Raw genomic sequence first — 12944 nt, 5'->3', positions numbered from 1 at the left:
CCTATCAGTTTGTTCAACTTCAGTCTATTGGAGTCAGTGATGGTGCATTGCAAGTCATTACTGGTGCTGGGAAGAACAGTATTCTAATTAAATGATCTACAATTGTTTGGAAGCCATCGGCTTCCACTACCTTGTTTAGGCCAGGAAAGGATGGTAGATTTCCCTCACTAATGAGTGTTAATAAGCCAAATGGTCCTTTCAAGGATATTTGATGTTACCATTCACTAATATGCCTTTCTCTTGTCCTGATTTAAATTCTCCAGCCGTTATGCTGGGATTTGAACTGACCAGTGGAGTCAATTGACCAGTCCAGTAACTGAACAACTCTTGCAACTGTGTTTTACAAAGTCCTATGGCTTTTTGGTTACTTTAATTAACACAACCTTTATTTTTCATAACTTAAATCTGATTGTATGAGCTTCTATATTTTTAGTCTCGCAGCAATACCTTCAGGAAAGCAGCTGATTGTCCCTGCATTATGGGGGCTGAAGTTTATGTTGGGATGGCACATTACGGAGCATAATAAGAATTGGCTGAAAAAAAATATAATTCCCTGCATTTGCACTTGGACGTCTTCCCTGGTGATCTTGGTGCAGTCAGTGATGAACATGGTGAAAGGTTTCACCAGGGCACTGCGACCATGGAAAAGCAATATCAGGGCAACTGGAATCTATCAATGCTGGCCAACTATTGTTGGACACCGACATGAGGGGCATCGAATCCTGAGTACAAATGAAAATCAGCGGCAAAATACTTTGAGGTCAGCTGAACTAATGCAATGTGTCAGCATCATTATGCAATTAATTATCTTTGTGTTCAGCTTGAAGTTGTCTGTCATAATGCCCATTTTTTTTTTAAAACCCAGGAAGCAAACCTTTGAAAAAAAATTATTGTTCAGTGTATGTTGTTCAACATCAATGTTAACAATTCTTTTCACCTTGATGTCACAAGGTAGTTGGTTGTCTAACATTTAGATAGATAAATTTAAAATTCTAAAAATTTATATTTCCCTTTATACCAATCCTTTCTGACTCAGTGGCATTATAAGCCTCTTTGTAAATTGGAAATGAGGTGGTAGTTCGGTACAAGCTAGTGAAAATCTGTTTGCCCACCGGTGTTTGGTGCAGATATCCGAGGTGTAGATTTTGAGAAAATTAAATGAAAGAAATAAGTTAAATTCAGAATGAAGTAAGAGAACTCTGAGAGCAGCCACAAAGATTTTATTTTACCGGTTCAGGCAGAGGATGAAAAGAAAGTTAAGGAGGATAAATAGTTGAGTCATTGCAAATAAACTCAATCCAGACAAAATATTCAGCAACTTCTGAATCCTTCCCATTTCAAAAAGATCTTACAGATTTGAAAAAGGGATTATTAGCATAATAAGAATTAAAGATTAAAGCTTTGAAGAAAAATGAAAATGGGAACATGAATGCATGAAGAAGCTTTAAAACAAGAAGTGAAATCAATCCTTCGTTGATCTGTGAAAATTTGATGACACAAGGCTATAGCGGAGATGAGTGAGAATAGGTGTCCTGTGAAATTGTTTCAGGTGGCTTCTAAATGTTTGATATCTATGTGACTAAGGCAAGTACCCTAGCATTCTCATATACATAATAGGGTAGACATCATTCTATGTGAGTGGTTAATCCATTCACTCTTCAAGCAGTGGTTTATAATAAGATAATATGTACTTCCCCATTGATTTGTAACATTTTTACCAATATTAATATTTATCTCATCAGTAGATTTAAAAAGTAAAACATATTCCATATCAACAAATAATAGCTATTCACTTCTGAATGAACTAGCAAAGATAAATAACAAATTTTCAATACCTATACATTTTAATACACACCAATATAAAGCAGGGGTTGTACAGAGCAAAAATATTCAAACTTTATTGCCATTATGTAGAAAATAAACATTGTTCAAAACTTTTCAACTTTGTCCAGAGATTTTCTTTTTGAATTTTACGTACTCCTGACTTTAGAACCAATATTTAAGAACCTTATAATTACAATGCAACAAAGTTGAAAACTATTGTTAAATTAAATATTAAATTTCAGATTCTGAATATCGAAACCTTTATGAAAGCAGTTGCAGATATAAATTACGTGATTTTATGTAGTGATTAAATAAGTGTTTAAAAATTTCAACCTCCCAATGATTGCATCTGTTACTGACAATAGTTAAGACCAAAATAAGGACTTTTAAAAAAAACATTGCTTTAACTGATCACATAACTGATGCTGAAGTAAAAACACAAAATGCTGGAGAAGCTCAGCAGGTCAAACAGTGTCCTTTATGTAGCAAAGGTAAAAATAGACCCAATGTTTCAGGTTTGAGCCCTTCATCACGGTATGGAAGATGCTGGCAGGAGGTGGGGGGGGGTGCGGGATGAGAGAGGGGTAGCAAGGGCAAGAGATGAGAGGTGGAGAAAGGAGAGAGGGGATATAATGGAGAGGCAGCATCTACCACGCTGCTGGACTCCTGTTTGGAGGATACACTACCTGCCAATCAAGGTCAAAGGCTTACCACAAGCCATCAAGGTGACCCTTGCAATTGGCCCACCTAAATCATCAGGCGCTGCAGTCCAGGCAGCCTGCTCAGACTCAGTCCTGACCTTCACCCAATTGGCCCAAGTGAATTACCTCGGGCAAACCCCCTGAATGACTTTGAGCCATTGGCCACAGCAGCCAACAGGGCCCAGCCTGCCCCGAGTGATTGCACCCCCCCCCCCCCCCCCTAGTACTGCCTGCAGAACTATAAAGGACCATGTGCCCCTTTGATCTGCCTCTTTGGACTCCCCGTGGCATGTAAGCACTAGGTTGGGGTGTCCCGAGGTCAGGTAGCAAGAGCCGTGTCCGTACAGTTCAAGGGGTGGGGGCATGTAGTATCACCTTGATCCTGACTGTTGAATGTGTATGTTCATGTCGGTGTTCAGTCTTCTGCCAGTTCCTCCCTCGTTATCTGAAGTGTACCCCTTGCTTTATTGTGTAGAGGTTTGCCTAGCATATTGACCCTGTTATTCCGTTTACATCCCCGAAATAAAAGTGTGCTTTGTACCTCAACTTGGTCTGGTTCTTAACCTGTGGTACCCACATGAACCCGAACAACAGGGGACAACAGCAATGAGGGGGAGGAGGGACGGCTGGGTGGGTAAGAGGGAAGGGAGGGAAGAAATGGCGTGCAGGTTGGCAGTGTAAATATATTACATGTAAACGCCAGTAAAAATTTGGCTGGATAATTGAACGCAGCTTAGTTTAAGCCATTCATCATAACCAATAAACAACCCAATATACAGATTTGTAATAGGATTGCATAAAGATATGCAACAAGGTGGATGCTTTTAATGAAAATAAACAACACAATCGGACTTCAGAGACTGGGTTTAGAAATTTGGTCTGAGCTGTGGAACTAAGCAAACCATAAAAAGATGAACCATGTATTTTAGACTGGAATGTTAAATGTATATCTGTTATGTAACAACTCTTGATCTGATATTAGTTACTGATATTAAATTAAATATGCAAACTGAAAAGAATCCACTCAGTATTCAGTTAATGAATGGCTGATAAAGTTAAATATTTTTTTATTTGAACGTTGATTCTAAAGATACACGTCATTAAAATTAACGTCCTTTTTTCAGTTTAAAAAAAAATCAGAAAAATAACATTTAAGAGCACTTTCTTTCCTTGATCTGGAAGATCATTTGTGAGTCACTCTTCAGCATTTAGTCATTGGTTTAAATGTCTACTCGTGTTGCCTGACCAAAGAAGAGAAAGACCAAAAGGCCAAAAGTATTGATTATGCTCATGAAGTTGAAAACAGATGCCCACGATCCTGATGTCTCTATGAGGTAACTTGTAAGGTACACAAAGGCAACTCCTACAATGAAGGAAAGTAAAATTAATATTCCTGGGGTCCAGTGGTAGCAATGTCAAGTAGCCCTACTCAATAAAAGATTCTGTTCAACTGCTCTGCAATCTTTACATCAATGGGTTGTGATTTTTAAAATGCAAACAAATGTACTACTCATTGTCAACAAATAGAAGCAGGATGAGACCATCAAGCATGCTTCTTCATTCAATGACACCCAACTGATCTACCTCTGGCTCCTACTCCTCACCTTGCCAGTTTCTCACAGCCCTCAATTTTCCGATGTTTCCAATAGAAAAACTGTCCACCTTTTTAAATAGTTGCAGCAACTAGTCTCCACAACCCTCCATAGTCACAACCTCTAGAGCAACTCTTCTTTCTTTGGCTTGGCTTCGCGGACGAAGATTTATGGAGGGGGTAAAAAGTCCACGTCAGCTGCAGGCTCGTTTGTGGCTGACAAGTCCGATGCGGGACAGGCAGACACGGTTGCAGCGGTTGCAGGGGAAAATTGGTGGGTTGGGGTTGGGTGTTGGGTTTTTCCTCCTTTGCCTTTTGTCAGTGAGGTGGGGTGGGTATTGTTCTGCTATAGTGGCTTTGGGACTATGCAAAGTTTATGGCCCTCCCGGTTTATTCTGTCCTTCTCTCCTATGGAATACATAATAAAAAATTTTAAAAGTTATGTTATGTGAGGTGAAAAGAAAACGAGGCTTTTACTCTGAGCATAACAACTGTGGCTTGTGATTCCGGAACAAACAGGCAAATATGAAATCATTTTTATTGAAAAGAACTCCATTTGAAACATGAATTCTGCTTTTCTCTCTTCTCAAATAGTACTTGACCTGCTGAACACGTCCAATGGTCTCGCCTCCAATGGTTAAACATTTCACGGAATCAAATCTATCACGTGATACATCCCGCAGAAATTGCGCCAGGCTACAACTTTTGGTGAAAACTGTCAGGTAAATATTCCAGAGGAGCACAAAACAGCCCAGAAATGATCATTTTTGTATTTTTTTCTATTAACTGTATTTTAAATTGCCAGTGGTCAAAATAAGTCATACTTTGTATGAAAACTAATTCTAGGTATCCATCTATTTGTGGACGAGCCCAGATAAAGGATTCATAGCTACGATGGGCTCATCCATATGATGACAATTAGGAGGTGTTTATAAATTTTTTTTAGTGACCTTGTAAACCTTGAAGTTCTTCAATATGACTATTGTTTTTTAAAAAGTTGGACCACACTATTCATGATACAGAGGGATATAATGGCAAGATGGAAGTAATTAGCACCAGAACTTGGTGTGGATAGAAACTGTCATATGAAAACAGCACATTGGGGTGAATTCCTTTCAGCCTTGTAGATTCTATGTAATCAATCAGAGAATGGACAAAACCATGCTCATCTGATAAGTTCTTGATTAGTAAAGGAGTGAAAGATTATAAGAAGGCAGGAGAATGGGGTTGAAAGGAAAAATACCAGCCATGATATGAACAGCAGAGCAGATTTAAAGGGCCTAATTCATCTCCTTGGTCTTATAGTTGGCTGCAGTTCAGATTCCAAAACTATTGTGAAAAGTGAATCAAGATAATACATAATACAGCTCTTATCTGAATATATTTTTGTTAGCAACTTAAATATAAACATTGTGTACATTTGAAACATGAGGTGCCAAGCCAATTACAAAATAAAATCCATACAAACCAAACAATGCTCCCCCGGTATTCATAATACCTAAGTAATCGGAAAATGAAAAAGATAAAAATTCATACATCTTGTGTTCACTTTTCAATAAATGCAATTATCAAAGGTTCACGAAGTAACTAAACATTTTATATACATTTTCTCATTCAACAATAGAAATTTATAGTGTACAGTGGAGATAAGGATAGAAGCCACGTTTTACATCAGTTATTATAACCATTTGGTATGTGTTTTCAAAAAAAAAAATTAACATATTGCAGAAGAGTAAACTGGATGATTGAAATGTGTAAGATGGACACAAGTTTTAGAGCCAAAAGCCTGGAATCAAATCCAATTAGTGAAGTCATAAAGATGTTGAATGCCTTTTTAGTCTTGTTTGCGCTCTCTCTCTCTCTCCCCTGTGAAGGGCCTTATATAAACACCTTTTATATGGTGCTTTAATGTCATAAGTGGATAATGTTATGATAGGCTCCCCTACCAGTTGCAGGCAATCAAACTTATGCATTAGCTCTGAAGAAAGAGGTGCAGGGTACTGGTTAACCACACTTTGTGAGTGCGGTTGAATGTAAAGTAACACAAACTATTTCCCATATGAGTTCAGAGTTTGGAATTGTGGCAGGTGTCTAAACAAACAAAGCAATTCTCTTACAGCAATGGCTAATTGAGCAATCCACCTAACTACTCCCAGCATGTAGCACTGATCTTGAAAATAAATGCACAAACCTATACTAATAAAATATTCAAGATTATGTATCTTATCATTTGTTGATAAGTCCTATCTTAGCTCTAATATTTCTGCCAACTATGGCCTAATAAAAAGTTTATTTTAACTGTAAAGAAAAATATATTTCTACTTGCTCCTTACCAAATAGTGATCCAGCACACGATGGGGCTAAATCTTGAACATTTACAGAAACGCCACTATTGAAACAAACAGTAAGTATTTTAAACTTTTTGCACATTCATTTTTTTCTGGATTTCCATTAGTTCTGTGCAACATTAAAACAGTTCCGATAAATACAACTTGCAAGGCCATATATGCAATTTCATAGATTGATTTAGTATTTCTTACTGAAGGACAACTGAAAAGTTTAATTTTTCAATGAGTACAAGTTGATCAGTCAAAGATAACAATGTGCGGTTTGCACAACCTTATTGTGCCTAAAACCGCTATACAAATATTGGAAATGGAAAAAAAAACAGTCAAGATCTGCAAATTTAACAATAAATCTCAGTTTACCTGTGGCTGAAGGTCTGAAGTCCTAAACCAGCTGTCAGAAACAATAAGGCTTGGTAAGAATTGCCCGAGTAACTCAATAATTTGATAAAAATACTGGATAATCCCATGGCAATCACCTGTACAAAACAAAGATTTGTATTGACTCCTTTTTTTCTTATGCAGCTGAATTCTTTGCAAAACGCCTTATATAAAAGGTTTTCAGCTCTTATACCTGCATTAACTTGCGCACTTTAGCAGTATCAAACCCTGAAATATTCAATAAAAAGAAATATTATTATCATTAGTATGGACAAGCCATTGTACAGATTTCTCACCCACACAAATATTTTGATAGAACAAAGTAATTGTTTAGCGAACTTCAGTAAAGGAATAAATTATTTTGATTTCATGCATCAGTTTTATTTTTGTACTTGCAGAATTACACTTTTACTGATGTATATCTAAATCGCCCAATGTACTTGGGAAAAGAACATTTTGCCACAAACAATTTCAACATTTGCAAATGTAGATAATGATGGAAGCCATATTTTTAAAATTTTTAAAAATTTCTTGCATTATGAATCGTATCAATAACAACATTCACAAATGATCATCACTAATATTTTCTCTTCCCCCCCCTTAACCCTCTCCCCCTCCCTACCCCCTTCCAAACCAAATAAATAATAAAGCAAAGAAATAACAAAAAGCAAAGAAGTTGTATCATCCACTTTCACATATTTAAGAGAAGAGATGGAGGTCTGTGGTCGGCATTCTCTAACAAATTTTATGTATGGTTCCCAAATTTGTTCGAATAATGTACACTTGTCTTTCAGATTGTATGTGATTTTTTTTCTAGTGGAATACACTTGTTCATTTCAGTATACCACTGTTGTATTTTAAGGCTTGTTTCCATTTTCCAGGTTGTCATAATACTTTTTTTTGCTACTGCAAGCGCTTTCATAATAAATCTTATTTGGGCTCTGTCTAATTTTAGTCCTAATTTTTTGTCTCTTATATTATTTAACAAAATTTTTTTTGGATCTTTTGGTATATTATTTTTTGTGATTTTGTTTAATATTAGGTTTAGATCTTCCCAGAAAGTTTTTACTTTTGAACATGTCCAAATTACATGTAATGTTGTTCCAGTCTCTTGTTTACAGCGAAAGCATCTCTCCGATGCTGTTGGGTACCACTCTTTTAATTTCTGAGGAGTTATATATAATCTATGTAGCCAGTTATATTGTATCATACGTAATCTAGTATTTATCATGTTTCTCACTGTTCCAAAACATAACTCCTCCCAGGTTTCATTCTTTATCTCTATGTTTAAATCTTTTTCCCAACTTTGTTTCGGTTTATACTTTATTTCATCCTCTTCCTTACATTGCAATTTGATGTATACGTTGACAATAATTTTTTAAACTCTCATTGTGTCTGTGATTAAATATTCATAGCTGCTACTTTCTGGTAATCTCAAGCTATTTCCCAGTTTATGTTTTAAATAAGTTTTCAACTGGTAATATGTAAACATTGTACCTTGTGTTATTCCATATTTATCTTTTAATTGCTCAAATGTTAATAAATTATTTCCCAAAATGAAATCTTCTATCCCATTCCTTGAAAAATAAATGATCTATTGTAAAGGGATTTAATGTGTTTTGTGTTGATAACATTTTCAGTATTTGATCATTTATCTTTTTTCTTCCAGGTGTATTCTTTTCCATAATTTAAGTGTGATGTAGTACTGGTGAATGTTGTATTGCACCAATTTTTCATCCCTAGATAAATGAAATGGAGTTACAAACAAAGTCGTGGGGGGGGGGGGGGGCCCTACAGCTACCAAACTTCAAAAATTACACAGGGCAGCGTAGTTAAGGTACTTATCAGATTTTTATCAGGGAGGAGAAAAACCGGACTGGACTAAGATAGAATTAGACAAATTGGGAGAAAATATCCCGGAACATATATTTTATAAATGGGAAGCCATATTTTTTTGACAAGTTGGAATGAATCTGTGCTATTCCTCAGAATAAGTAACATATTTGCTTATTAAGTTTTGCTTCTTAAGTTTGTATTTTAGAGTAATTTTAAAATGTTTACATTTCATTAAAATGCACCATTAATAATTTTGGAGATGTAAAAGGAATTTTTCACTTAGGATAATAGAGGTGGAATTTTGCAATCCTCCTTGTGTGTCAAATTGTTCCCTCTTGTCAAATGGCTTGAGATGTTTCAGGAATTTAAAGAGTGTAAATTGTTCTGCTACATTATCTGCAGTGGACCTCATTTTTTTTAACTATTGTGATGGTGTGTCTGAGAGGACTAGGAATGTGGAAAGAGTTAAAGGATAGCTGTCAGGTTCAGGTTGGAAATGCAAATGCAGCAGGGCTGTGTGCTGGGAAATTTACTCACAGGTGGAAGGAAAACTATTTTAATCCATTGTACTATAGTCGTAGATCTGTAGAGGGAATTTAATTTTTTTAAAAATTTAGACATCCAGCACAGTAACAGGTCTTTTCGGCCTAAGAGCCCGTGTTGCCCAATTATTTCCAATTGACCTACAACCCTCGGAAAGTTTTAAATGATGGGAGGAAATTGGAACACCTGAAGAAAACTTATGCAGACATGCAAAGGACGTGCAAACTCCTTACAGACAGCGTGAGATTCGAACCCTGGTCAAGATCAATGGCACTGTAACAGTGTTACACCACCCTATCTCTGCTTCTGGTGGTATATTACCCACTGGTAATTGCAAAAAATGACTGAACCGGTCAGCAAGCTGTTGATTTAAATCCATTAATTTAAAGTTAGGCCCAAGGCCTATATTTTTATATTGGAAGATCACTCTCTACCATCTAATATTTGATTTATACTATCGTATATTGACATATCGTATCATGTGTCAACGTGAGTTAGTTTCTCACCACGTCTGATCAGATAATCGGTCAGTGAGCCACCAAGTAATGAGAAAGGAACAGCAACAGCCCATGGGACTGAATTGGAAATCCAACCCTGAAAGAGAGAAGAGGAAGACAGCTCTTAGTAGTTAAACTTCTTTCATTCTTCAAATTAAACTGACGAATTTTAGCTGGAGCCTTCGATATAGTATTTGAACACCCAGGATACTAATCAAAATAAAATCTCCAGTTGATTCAACAGCTAAACTCTTCATATATGAGCTTTATCAATTATTAAAAAAGGTAGAAGACAAACTAGATAAAATTAATGATCCTCTCTGGATTTAAAAAGTTGACCAATGTCAGGCATATTCTCAATGAGAGTTTGAAGTTGAAAGAGCTCAGTGAAGGATAATTTTCCAGCACTAGAAACCATTTTTGAAAACAAATGTACACCACAGGTAACATTTGCATTCTCACAATCAATGCATTAACAGCCATATAGAATTAGATCAGACAGGAGATTTAAATTTGATTTATAAGAGAGTAGGTTGTTTGTTTCCTTGTGCCCATTCCATTATTACATAATATAATGACTGGTCTTTTTCCCTTAATATCCAAAAATCTATCAATTCATCAAAAAAAATTAAAAATAATATGCAAATTTGTCTTGGACTTGAATGATGCAGTCAAGATTAGAATTGTTAAATTATGAGATTGTGCGTGTATTAATTGTGGCCTTTCTATTTTGCCCCTGTTTTCCCCATCATTCTCTGCAAACCATGGAATATTCTCCAACTGAGACAAATCCTCATGTGATAGTACAGATCTATCACCAATGTACATAGTGTATATAGTTACTGTATCTAGACTGTGCTTACAGCGATTGGCTGAGAGCTAAGCCACACCTATTGTTTGGGCCTTAAAGGGTTGTGTCCCTAGCCAGGTCGGATCATTCCGGACTGGTCGGCCACCTGTGAAGAGCTCCGGTCTTTTGCTAATAAAAGCCTTGGTTTGGATCAACAAGTCTTTGGTTCTTTCGACGAGCTCTACACCTCACCACTAAAACTATGGTAAACCAATGCTCAGAAGCAACCGACGTATAATCCCCCAGAGCTTTACCTTTTCCATGGAGCAACTAATCATGATGTAGATTCACAAGGAGTAGGCCATGCCACCTGCTCCTTCATGATCTGGCTGTGGACTCAGCACCATTTACCCACCCATTCCCCACAACCTCTAATTCCCCTAATCTTAAAAAAAACCTATCTGCATTTCAAATACATTCAATGAAGCATTGATTCACTGGACAGAGCAATTCCTCCTCATCTATGAATTAAATCTATTCACCTAAATTTTGAGATTGTTACTTCATTCTAGTCTCACCTGCCAGCAGAAACAACTTCCCTGCTTTTATTTAATCTATTCATTTCATAATTTTATGTTTCTATGAGATTTCCACCCATATCCCACCCTTCTAAACGCCAATGAATATAATTCACATCTCATCATCATGTCTTGGATTCACAGTTTCTACATACCAACGAATAGAAAGAAGCACAGCATTTGCTAAAATAACCACAACTAAATCAATCCACATTGTAAAAAATATTGGATTACGATTCACAGGTTAATTTATTTTAATTTTAAATTAGAGACACAGCACGATAACAAGCCCTTCCAGCCCACAAACACGTGCTACCCAAATACTCCAATTAACCTCTGAACCCGGTATGTTTTGAAGGGTGGGAGGAAACCAGAGCACCTGGAGAAAACACATGCAGATACGGGGAGAATGTACAAGCTCCTTACAGACAGCACTGATTCGAAACCGGGTCACTGTATTAACGATGCGCTATCTGTCACAGCAACGGTGCCACCCTTAGACTCAACACACCTTGGACTCAGGAAACAAATCATGAAAGAAGGTTGGCATCCACGACAAAAGGCAGAAGAAAGTTCCACCCAAGCAAACGTGGGCAATAATGACGGCCCTGTGAAAGGAGAAAACAAAAAATCAAAAGAATTACATATTGTAATACAAATAATGAAAAGTAGCACCAATGAAGTGGAACACAACCAAGAGTGTGGTGACAACTGATACTCAGTAAAAAGGATTTCATTAAGCATATTAAGGAATCTCTCCAGACAATGTAGTAACAGCAGAGTATTTCCAGTAAGAATAGATAAGAAAAGAATGATTTCCATTTAAACATAGCAAAGACTTGTTCGACATTAGCGATATTAAACATTAAACCAACTTGTTTAAATTCCAATTGGGGGGAAAAGTCAAGTTTGAAGTAATTAAAGAGGTAACAAAGTAAAGACCCTACATGTGTAACGAGCAGAGAGCTTCAAGTCAAAGCATAATGCGGACATGTGAGAAACAAAATTCTAGAGATGTGGAAGAGACCACTGATTACTTTGTTGGAGATGGACAAACATCTGGTTGAGAAGCATTGCATGATTACAAGAAAGATTTGAGATAATAAACTGTTACCTGACTACATTATCCTTGGAGGTTAACTGATCAGGGATTGAAAATTTCATGCATATAGATATTTTCTCACAATTTACCGGACCATCTTAGGCAATAAGGGAAACTTGCACAGAGGCTTCTTTGGGGGAATTAAAAATTGGATTTGATAGATTAACACATAGGATCTATTATTCAGTAGAGCCTGATTGAACTTCAAGTACTTTTTCATGTATGGAAATCAAGACAGCACACTCACAATCAACTTATTGAAGTCTTGGGAAGGAAGCTACTGATAACACAACTAGATTAATTAGTAGCCTGGGTTAGAAGGTATGAAGGTTATTACAGTATGTATAGCGTACTATCCACAGTATAATTTAGACCTTTGGTCACAGAATTTTACAGCATGGAAACAGGCCATTTGGCACAAGTTGTCTATGCCAACTAAGTTCCTATCCACATACCTGCCTGTCTGTCTTTTAATGTTAAAATGGTCGCCATCCCCGCCATTTTCTCTGCCAGCACATGCCATAAAGCCACCACTCTGGGTGAAAAGGAGCATCTCAGATCCCTCTCACCTTAAATCTAGGTTGTGAAGCATGTAAGTCTGTAGATGCTGTGGTTCACAGAGCCACTCTCTCCCCCGATCAATTCTCACCCTTGCCCTCCTTCCTCCTGTCTATGCCCAATTAGCAGTTTGGTCTGTGGATCAGTGCTCCTCCCCTTGCTCTTTCTTTCCTTCTCCCCAGTCATTTAATCCAGGCA

General features: G+C 36.9%; 1 protein-coding gene across 3 annotated transcripts in view; it reads right to left on the bottom strand.

The window, feature by feature from the left end:
* Nucleotides 1-3564: 3564 nt before the first annotated feature.
* The window catches only part of slc17a9b (solute carrier family 17 member 9b), a 31922-nt gene continuing 22542 nt past the window's right edge, over nt 3565-12944 (bottom strand). For all 3 annotated transcript variants that reach the window (XM_069883857.1, XM_069883855.1, XM_069883856.1), the window contains exons 8-14: nt 11598-11694; nt 9728-9815; nt 7036-7070; nt 6825-6940; nt 6450-6505; nt 5585-5614; nt 3565-3888 (exon numbers count right to left, since the gene is read on the bottom strand). In XM_069883857.1, coding sequence (XP_069739958.1) covers nt 3746-3888; nt 5585-5614; nt 6450-6505; nt 6825-6940; nt 7036-7070; nt 9728-9815; nt 11598-11694 — 565 coding nt within the window. In that variant the 3' untranslated portion in view covers nt 3565-3745. The remainder of the gene's footprint in view (nt 3889-5584; nt 5615-6449; nt 6506-6824; nt 6941-7035; nt 7071-9727; nt 9816-11597; nt 11695-12944) is intronic.

The sequence above is a fragment of the Narcine bancroftii genome, chromosome 6, assembly GCF_036971445.1.
Source record: "Narcine bancroftii isolate sNarBan1 chromosome 6, sNarBan1.hap1, whole genome shotgun sequence".
Taxonomy (NCBI): Eukaryota; Metazoa; Chordata; class Chondrichthyes; order Torpediniformes; family Narcinidae; genus Narcine; species Narcine bancroftii.
The sequence above is the reverse complement of the archived record's forward strand: the minus strand, read 5'-3'. Positions and strand labels throughout refer to the sequence as shown.